The sequence below is a fragment of the Bubalus bubalis genome, chromosome X, assembly GCF_019923935.1.
Source record: "Bubalus bubalis isolate 160015118507 breed Murrah chromosome X, NDDB_SH_1, whole genome shotgun sequence".
NCBI classification, from domain to species: domain Eukaryota; kingdom Metazoa; phylum Chordata; class Mammalia; order Artiodactyla; family Bovidae; genus Bubalus; species Bubalus bubalis.
The window spans coordinates 55,239,740-55,249,914 of record NC_059181.1 but is presented as its reverse complement, the minus strand read 5'-3'; the positions used below and the strand labels follow the sequence as shown (position 1 = coordinate 55,249,914).

Here is a 10,175-nt window from a genome sequence, read left to right as displayed (position 1 = left end):
ACATTGATTTAGAAAAATTCCCTCTCAGAGTATTTATATTCACAATCTACTTGTGCACTTATTGTGGTCTCCTATTGGTTAGGAACACCAAAGAAAAGATCCCCTTTTCATCTGTAGCCTGAATCTCCAGCCTCAGTGACCTCTGCAGTTGCCAAGCATGTCATGGCTGCCAGCTTCCATGACTTAGCTCATGATATTCCTTCTGGGAGTGTTGCACCTCACACACATGGGTCCTGACACCACTTGCACTTACACTTGTGCATGGTGGTCATGGGGTTGCTAAGCTTCTCCTTGAGCTAAGGGATTCAATGGAACCAGCAGATGTATAAGTCAGAGATGTAAAGAAACAAGCAAAGGCAAGAGGAGCAGCAGAAAGACACAGGTTTACTGCCTGGAATACCTTGCTAAGGCTGTGATGCTGGACATGTTAAAAATACTCTCAAGCCCCTATTCCTTATGTAGGATTTTTTCCTAAAGAAATCATTAAGGAAGTGGGTGGGGTAAGGATGTTTGTACGGATAATAATCTAGAATGAATGTATGAGACATACATATGGAACTATATGAACTAAAATGGCAAAAGAAGTTTTTAATGAATACTTGAGTTACAAGGTTGATTCTTAATTCTCCTCTTTCTGATTTTATGGACTTTTTTACAAGCATAAATTATTTTAATAATATTGTTAAACCTTATTACTTATAAAAATATAAATTCAGATACTAGCATCCATCAAAACAGCAGAAAAAAAAACTAATATTATACACAACAATTGCAAGGGTAGAAGAAAACAAGGCTTTGTATATGCAAGCTGGAGTATAAATGGCTTCTCATTTCTTTGAGTCATTTAGTCATATTAAAAACCTTTGAATGTTTACTTTCCTTTCATCCAGCAATTCAATTTACAGAAATATATCGTAAGAAAATATGAGAAAAGTGTGCTACAGCACAAGTGTGTTACAGTACAAGTTCATTCCAAAACAACACTAAAAAGAACATGAACAAATCAATATAAACACATACACACAGATATAATCACATGTCTGCTTAAAATAACCATAGACTGCTAGAGTGTTCTACAGATCTATTTTGTACTATTTAACTTTCATTAATGGACATCATTCTATATCAATACCTGTTAATTTCTCTAATTCTTCAACTTTCATGGTCTAGTTTTACTGCAATTCATAAGAGCAAGTACATCACTGAACACACAGGCACTTTCGAATTTTCGCTTTTGCAACTGATATGTATTTACTGCAGTCTACTTGGCCGGATATACCTTTAGGATGAGTTCCAAAAGGCAGATTTCTGGCAAAGGGTGCTTAGAGCACTACTAATTGAGAGACACTGAGAATATTAGGAGTTTCTCACGAACCTCTAAACCTGCTCCCTCCCCACCATCTAAAATAGGATGGGGATGGGTTGCACGAACTGTTGGGGCTCAACAGACATCTTATAATACACCCCAGCTGCACCCTCTATTGTTCTCTCTCTCCAAGGCTGGCTGTTGGGATTTCCGCCAAATTCGGGTGAAGTAATGGTTGTTGGTAGTAATGCCCCCAGGTCTGGCCTACCCCTAGACCCACAGGGCTGGTACCGTAGGACAGAAGAAGGCCAGAGTCCTCCCTACCACCATCACCTCACCCTGGAGCACACACCTGTAGTCAGCATGTAACCCTGAATCTTTCCCTTCTCCAGGTATTGGAAATGGGTGGGGTCACCATTCCACCCACTGCATAGCCACAGCTGCCACCTCACCACAGCCTTGTGTCTGTGCATTCTGTTCACAGCTGGCCCAGGTAGCATTTCCCACATTTCTCCAATTGAGTTTCTGGACAGTCCCAGATAGCTAACCTTTGACCCATGTACCACCAGGGCCTTGAACTTGACACCTGCTCCACTTCACACTGGGTGCAGTTGCCAGTTCCCATTCTTGATGATCATCTCTGACTGTAGCAAATGGATGAATAAAGGGTCTTTTTCCCCCTCTGCTAACCTGAGGAAGGGCTGGTGGCTCAGATGGTAAGATTCTCCCTGCAATGCAGGAGACCCAGGTTCAATCCCTGGGTCTGAAAGATCCCCTGGAGAAGGGAATGGCAACCCATTCCAGTATTCTTGCCTGGAGAATCCCATGGACGGAGGAGCCTGGCAGGCTACAGTCCATGGGGTTGCAAAGAGTTGGACATGACTGAGCGACTAACACTTTCACTTTCAACATGAGGAAGGGGAGTGTGGAGGGACAGGAGGGGATGCCTTGTGGCTCCCCTCAGTGCCCCCAGAAACACAATTACTGTGAGGTTGGGTGACTTTATACTGGGATTTAAATAATGACAAAGACCGTGGGACTGGCCAATTCTTCATGACTGAATTATTTGTAAGGAGCAGGTATCACCTGTGTCATAGAACAAAATCAAATCATATCTACAGTCATCACAGTGATACAAACAAGGGCTTGGGAGTGCCCAACTGTCCTTGGTGAGAGTACTTGCTCTGCACTAATACTGCTTGAGGATGAGGTTACCCAGGAAAGCTTGCAGCACTGGGCAAGTCAGTGTTTCTTTTTCAGTTCAGCCTCCAAGCTCTCACACAGAAATGGCCCCAACTTTCCTCTAACTACTTTGCAGTGTCGTGGAGAAACCTGATCCTACTCAGAGAAGATAGCTGCTGCATATAAGCAAAATCCCAAGGTTAGGAAGCTGGGCTGCAGATAGCCTTTCACGGAGATAAGAAAAGACTAAGAGTCAATGAAAGCACTTTGCATGAGGAGAAACTTAAGACTGAGGTCAGCACCCACAGTTTATGCTGATTAAAGAATGTGAGAACTCAGTGCTTTTTAATAAATTTTTATTTCATACACATAAAAATCTGAGTTATAGAAGTAGCTCCTGCATGTGTGTGTGCTTAGTTGCTCAGTTGTGTCTGACTCTTTGTGACCCTTTGAACTGTAGCCCGCCAGGCTCCTCTGTCCATGGGATTCTTCAGGCAAGAATATTGGAGTGGGTTGCCATGCCCTCCTCCAGGGGATCTTCTCAACCCAAGGATGGAACCCTCGTCTCCTTTGTCTCCTGCATGGCAGGTGGATTCTTTACCTGCTGAGCCATTGGGGAGGCCCCTGAAGTAGTTCCTGATTAGATATTAAAACTGATGATCTCTAATTGGTGAGATTAAGGAAGAATCATATGTTTATACTTGGCTCTAAATAAACTTTATCTTATTTGTATGAGAAGATGAGGGAGAGGGAGGGAGAAAGGGTGGGATGTGGTAATTCTATTTTTGCCACAGGGGATCTTTCTAATTTTCAAAGAATATGTGCTTCTCTAAAGGTAACCTGTAGGGCCCAGGAACTGTCCTGGACATACAAGTACAGAAAAGTTTTTTTTTTTTTTTTTTTTTGTGGAGGGAGGAGGGGTGGGGAAAGGCAGGGAAAATTCCTTCCTGTCCTGTAGGTACTCATCTACCTTTGTTCACCCAAAGCAGGAGCAGTGGGCTGCTGTCCTCCTCCCTCCCCCTCACCCCACCTCTTCCCTGAGAGGAGAGGACTAGACCACCTAAGTGATGTTGAAATCCACCCAGGTGCACCAGGCACAGAAGACCTACAACCCTGAGGGCTGAATTTTATCTGCTGGGTTACCCTTGGAGAACCAGATGTCTTTGGAGCCCTGGAAACTGTTGACTTCAGAAAAACAAAGAATATTTACTGTCTGAGAGGAGAGTTGGTAGTGATAGTGCTGGTAAACTTCTCCAAAGCCTCCCACTTCTACTGGGATCAAGTTGCACACACACAATGCTACATAACTGGCTGTTTCTAGTTAATAACAATGCGAGCAGCACCTCTATGACAGCAAGTGTTTAGTATTCGTTCTGATGGGCAGCCATATCTCAAATGTGCCTCAGTTTACTGATATATCAAATCTGTGACCATGCTTTTACAAATTAAGCTGCTTTGGAAGTCCCATGTATCTAGGTCTTTGTTCACATGCAAGGTAGTTACCTTAACACAAAATTCCAGAACAGAAATGTTGGGTCATTGGACTGTTTAAGGCTTCAGTTTTATTTGGATTTATCAACCTTTTTCTTACATTTTCTGGATCCCTCTCATGCTTAAAAATGCCTTTGTGCTCTTTCAGATCCTAAAAGCTTTCACACACCTCTGGGGAGACTAAAGACTCTCTTGAGGGCCCCCGAACAGCTGCACTGAGAGAATTTGGAACATTCAATCAGCGTTGGGAATGTTCTAGGCAGACAAGGACGGAAAGATTTTTGGTGTGGAGAAGAAAAAGAAAAACCCCTTTGGGGACTGGGAGGTAACACACTTTCAGGTGGGGCGGAGCCTCTACCTGGTCAGAGAGGGCTGTAACCATGGCCCACGTGACATACACATTACTGCACCGGCTCGTGGGAGTTACCTTGCACACCTCCGAGGCTTGGGCTTGGCAGGTGGAGTTGACTCTGCAGAGGTCCTGTTTCGGCAGCAACGAAAGGTAGGTAGATTTTCATTCCCTTTCTGATTCTCCACCAGGTGCTCTGCTATGTCACAGTTGGTTTGTAAACAGATGTTAATGAGTGAGTGTGAGCAAGGGGGATTTGGGTGGGTGGGTGCAGAGCAGTACTTGGCTTCCCAGGAGGAAGATCCTCGGGGGTCATCATTTTTCTCTTTACCAGGCATCATGGCGATGGCCCTTTGCAGTGGGGCAGAGCAAGGGAGAACGGTGGGCCACAGAGGGGAGAGGGGCAGTTGAAAGTAAAGCTAGTCTTGGGGGCATTACTTGAGATATCTGAGCCCTGGAAGCACCAGAACTGGCAACAGAACACATATCTGGGAGTCATCCTTTTGGAGAGGGGGGAACTAGCCCACGCGGCTCACAGGAGACAGAGTTCGCATGCCCAGGGTTGCGTGCCTTCCCGTCGGCCCTTGCAGTGAAGCATGTGTAACATGGTCTGGGTGCCGAGCTTTGAGGGTCATATTTTAGCATCTGGATTCTTTCTACCTGGCTGAGACTGACCAGGTAGGTCCACAGATCAGTCCTATCTGGAGTTTAAGTGTGTGTGCATGTGAGGGGGAGCCAGCGGGCTTTAAACTGGTCAGGCGGTGTGGTCTTTAGCTTCTTGAGGAGGAAGGTCCTCGAGGTCATCGTCTTTCTTCTCACAAGTGTTGTGGCCACCATAGCTCTTGTCCTACTGGTGGGGGAATGGGGTGGAGGAATGGGGTGGGGGAGGGGTGGTGGTGGGTGGGAATGGGGGATGGGGCAGGGAGGAGGAAGGGGATGGGCGGCAGGGGGCAGGTGGTCAGATGAACATGGGGTGAGTCATGGGGCCGTTATTTGCTGTATTTGGGTCCTGGAGGCACCGAAACTGCTGACAGAGCACCCATCCTGGAGTCTTCGGGGGGGGGGGGGGGGCGGGGCGGGGCGGGGCGGAGCGGGGCGGGGCGGGGCCGGGCAATGGTATAACCCACGCGGCTCACGGGAGAGAGTGCGCATGCGCAGGGTTGCTCACCTTCCAGTTGGCCATTGGCGTGAAGTGTGTGCAAAGCGTTCTGAGTGCCGAGCTCTGAGGGTCGTGCCTTAGTGTCTGGGTTCTTTCTACCTGGTTGAGACTCACCAGGTAGGTCCACAGATCTGTCCTGTCTGGAATTTAAGTGTGCGTGAGTGTAAGAGGGAGCCACTGGGCTTCGGGCGGGTTGGGCGGTGCGATCTGTGGCCTCTGTGGAGGAAGGCCCTTAAGTCGTCATCTTTCACCTTACAGGTGTCGTTGCCACCATACCTCTTGTCCTGGTGGCAGGAGAGAGAGGGTGGTGCACAGAGGGTAGGGGGTCAGATGAAGGGTCGAGTCTTGAGGGTGCTATTTGAAGTACCTGGGTCCTGGAGGCCCTGGAACTGACGACAGCACAGAATCCAGAGTCGGAAATGGCCGTATATTACAAAATCTCTCCATATTCAAGGGTTAGAGAGTGAGATCGAATTTCTTTAGTAAGGTCATGCCTTTTTTTTTAATATCAAGTACTTGAAGGTCCTTTTTCTGCCAAATTGGCTGTGAGAGAAACAAAGGGGTTTGCAGACAACCTTATTTGATGTTATTAATAATGTTATATTGTAACAAAAAAGAATTTCCAACCAGCTTGGTGATAGTCCAGTATAGTCTTTTAAAATTAACTACATTCTCCAGTTCACCGTTTTCTACTTTCAGTGTGAAATATGAGTGCACGAGTAAGATCAAGATCTAGAGGAAGGGGAGATGGTCAAGAGTCTTCTGATACTGCTGAAACTATGGCTGTAAGTGCTTTAATATCTTACTTCCATTAGCAGAAATTAATAAAAGAAAAATTTTAAAGTTGAACCAATATAGATGTGTTGTACAAAGGGCTATCTTGCTGAGAATAGTTGAGTGATGAATCTCATGACTGAGATATTGAGCAAGGAGACTTATGTTCTGGTATTGCCTGGATATGTATATTGATATGAGCCTGGAAATCGTCCCTATGACTTCTCTATTGTGGTTATTAATAAATAACACACAGTCCAGAAAAGATGAAGACGGTTTCCAGAATTAGTGGTCCTTGTAGATAACTCCTTTCTTAGAGTATTTTCTCTATAGGAAGAGTGACTTTGTTACGAATACTTACATAGAAACAGAAAAAACCTCTTCAGATTGTTGATAAGTTACCTCCATGTAGCATGTGTATTTGTGTTTTCTCTTGCCATAGTATTAATAACAATACTTTTTATTTGCCCCTACTCTCCCCACAAGGCCCGGAAGCTAGGTGGCAAAAAATCTCAACGCAAGGAACCACCAGCTAAGAATGTAGACATGGAACCTGGACAAGAGAAAGAAGGAGGACCGTCTGTGGTTCAAGGTAAAGAGGGGATGGAGGGACAATTTGTATTTCATTTATGATGTTTTACTAGTGACAGGTATAAAGGGTTCCCTGAAAATTAGCTGGAAACCTGTTTGGTAAGGAAAAGATTTATTTTTCAGCTGACTGCAGTCCCTCTCTGTGATAAGTTTTCCCTCCTTCAGCATTTTACTCACCTATGTTTTAATTTGGCATGCTTGGAAAATGCATTTCTTGCCAAGGCCCTAAATTGGCAAATCAAAGGAAGCAACAATAAATTTTGACAAAATTATACCCTATTTTACTAGTTAAACTTGATCTTTTTGGAATGTTGTTTTCAGGGCTTCTGAAGTCATTGAATCAAAAGTTTAAGCAAAACTAGATATATTTTGGTTAGCTCTTAGATTGTAATTCAAATTTATAATGCAGAGAAATAAAAAATGTGAAACCCTATTGTAGTTGCTGTTAAAAGTCTTCAATATTTTTGTCTTCCTGAACCATAATCTAGTTGTCACATTTTTTTAAACTTTTTACTTAGAAAAGTTTTAAAAAGTACAGAAAAGTTGTAAGAAGACACAGTGTACTTCTGTATCCTCTTTACCTTAATTCAGCAGTTGCTAATATTTTGCCATATATAATCCCTGCTTTAGGTATTAGTATACATATTATTATTGCCAAACCATTTTAAGAGTTAACTTCAAATACAGCTCTTTACTCTCTAAGTAATTCAGTAAGTATCTCCTAAAAACAGGGATATTCTCCTACATAACCCAATACAGGGATCAAATACAGAAATTTAACATTGAGAAAAAAAAATATGTATTCAGTTGGCCTAGTAATAACCAGTTTTTCAGTTGGCCTAGTAATGTTCTTTATAGCATTACTTTTTTCCTGACCCAGGATCCAGCCCAAGACTACCCATTGCATTTAGTTGTCATCTCTCTTTGTACTCCTTTAACCTGGAAGCATACCTCAGTATTTGTCTTTCATGATTAACATCTTTTGGAGGCTAAAACCAGTTGTTTTCATAAAATGTTCTTCAGTTTGGGTTTGTCTTATTTTTAAAGACTTTTTTCCCCCCACTCATTTATGAGGCCTTCTTGGTGGCAGGTAATAACCTGGGTGCTGAGGATATAAGTACAAATAAGAATGATTTCTGCCTTGAGTTCACAATCTTGTCAGAGAAATTCATGTAAACAGTAGCCGATCTAATGAGTGCAATAATAGATGTGTATATAGGTTACAAAGAAGACAACTAAGTTTGTTTTAAACAGTTTTAGAAAAAAGATTCATAGAAGAGGTAATATATGAAAAATACAACTTCACTTTATAGCAAAAAACTTTAGTGCTCATTACATTTTTATGTATCACATTTAGGGCAATGCTAACCTCCAGTGCTTTATTTAATAGCATTAATTTATAGTTTGCCACTTATAGTAATAACTCTCTATTTATATCAGAACCTGAATTGGAAGGTTCCCGCCAGGAACTGGATGTGGAAAAGGTTGAGGGTGAGCTTGGAGATGGCCCTGATGTGAAAGGGAAGATTCCACCTAATGTAGTGCCTGCTAAAATTCCGGAAGGAGGTATATTATCTATTAAGAATGCAAGTTGTGGAGTGGTTGTTTTCTGCACTATTATTATACTTTAATAACAAATTGTACATATAGGGATTATTTGAAAAGTAGTTCAGACACAAAACACTGTATGAGGAAAAAAATGAATTGTCAGGTCCATGTTGTTGAATTATAAAACATGAAAGAAAGTATTATTACTTTGGAGTGGAAGTCCTTTTAAACCCAAGGCAAGTTATCAAATACTTATTTTTTTTAAGTACATAAATTAACATACTCCAGTGCTAATTGGATATCTAGGCAATACAATAGTATATTTTTTTAAAATTTTCCAGATCTTTCTCAAAAATTATTGTCTTTTAAATGCCAAAAAATATAGATGTGTATGTTTCTGCTTTTCTAGGTTGGTTTGCTGTTCTGTTTTTTTTTTTAATTGTGAACCTTGCTGAGAAATGGTAGTATTTTCCTTCCTATTTTAATGTCATCTGTAATGGCCATGGCTTAAAACTAGTATGACTGTGTAATTTTTATCATCCAAACCGCGGTACCCTTGAGAGTTAAAGGGAGTGCTGTGACTACTTACTCCAGAACAACAGGTGTGAATGGAACAAAATGCCACCTTACTTTATATAGGCCATATAATGGTTGAGCTAAATCAGTAAAATACTTTCATATAAAAGAGACCAACCAAATGGAATGCTATTCTTTGCCTTCTCTTTGAAAATTTCCAAGTATGACATTATTATTTTAACACACACACACACACACACACACACACACACATATATATATATATAGTCAGAAGGATACATGAAGTAAATGTATTTGAATAACAATGGGTTTGCTTGATTGTTTTACTTCTTGAAGTTTTTGGTTAATTTTATTTTAACTGAAATCACTGGCAGTTTTTGCTCGTTCCTTAAATTATCTTTAAATAGGCTAGTAGGATTTAATCTGTTCTGGGCTTGATTAATCTGTTTCTTCACACCACCGAAAAGAATGATGCATTAAAAAAAATTAGTGCTCATATGCCTGAAAATGTTCATTAGCATGGAAGCATGTGCAGTAGTCAGGGCTCTGGTTTTAGTTTCATCTTATAAAACCCAAACTGTAATGTCTTGTGTGCCTTTTTTATTATCTAAGTAAAGTTCTAAGTAACTTACCACTGTTACATTTATGTTTTAGGTGATGGACAGTGAGAAATTAAAAAGAAGACAAACTGAAGCCATAGATACTGTTATGTTGATTATTTGGCTTGATCAGTTCTCTCAATAAAAATCTGCAGCTTCTTTGAAAAAATCATGCATGTCTTTGGTCCAGTCTGTTCCTAGGAAGTTGATACTGTTGTAAGTGGTATCTCAAAAGATTCTTCATGTTATGTTTAGAGCTGGTCTGTAGAAGTGCTGTTTATTTGTGTGTGTGTGTGTGTGTGTGTGTGTGTGTGTGTGTGTGTGTAATGATTTTGTATCTGGCAACTTTGCTAAACTTATATTAATAGTTTATGTCTACTTTCTTTTGGATTTTCTACATACCCAATCATACTCCATACAGTTTTGTTTCTTCCTTTTGAATCTTTCTACCTTTTATTTCTTGTCCTTACCTTATGACACTGGCTGAACCCTTCGAGTGTAGTGTTGAATAGAAACGATGATAGTGGACATCTTTGTCATATGCCTGACCTCAAAGGGAAAATTTTCAATGTTTTACTATGATGTATGCTATAGGTTTTTTAAATTAGATCTCTATTAGATCAAAGTTCCTGTTTACTC

At 41.4% G+C, this 10,175-nt stretch overlaps 1 protein-coding gene across 2 annotated transcripts; it reads left to right on the top strand.

Moving 5' to 3' along the window:
- The first annotated feature begins 4,325 nt into the window (after positions 1–4,325).
- On the top strand, positions 4,326–9,705 carry PAGE4 (PAGE family member 4). Of its 2 annotated transcripts, none has more exons than XM_006059474.3 (5): positions 4,326–4,481; positions 6,187–6,272; positions 6,748–6,853; positions 8,293–8,418; positions 9,592–9,705. In XM_006059474.3, exons 2-5 carry the CDS (start codon positions 6,195–6,197, stop codon positions 9,603–9,605), a joined length of 324 nt encoding a protein of 107 aa, XP_006059536.1. In that variant the 5' UTR covers positions 4,326–4,481; positions 6,187–6,194; the 3' UTR covers positions 9,606–9,705. The 2 variants fall into 2 exon arrangements, with proteins under 2 accessions (XP_006059536.1, XP_006059535.1); XM_006059473.3 differs by lacking the exon at positions 4,326–4,481 and adding an exon at positions 5,468–5,604.
- Positions 9,706–10,175: the final 470 nt, after the last annotated feature.

Coding starts and splice junctions, on each gene's coding strand:
- PAGE4 (XM_006059474.3), top strand. CDS start 6,195: ATGAGTGCACGAGTAAGATCAAGATCTAGAGGAAGGGGAGATGGTCAA. Junction 6,273..6,747: donor ATACTGCTGAAACTATGGCT/GTAAGTGCTTTA, acceptor TCTCCCCACAAG/GCCCGGAAGCTAGGTGGCAA. Junction 6,854..8,292: donor AGGACCGTCTGTGGTTCAAG/GTAAAGAGGGGA, acceptor TATTTATATCAG/AACCTGAATTGGAAGGTTCC.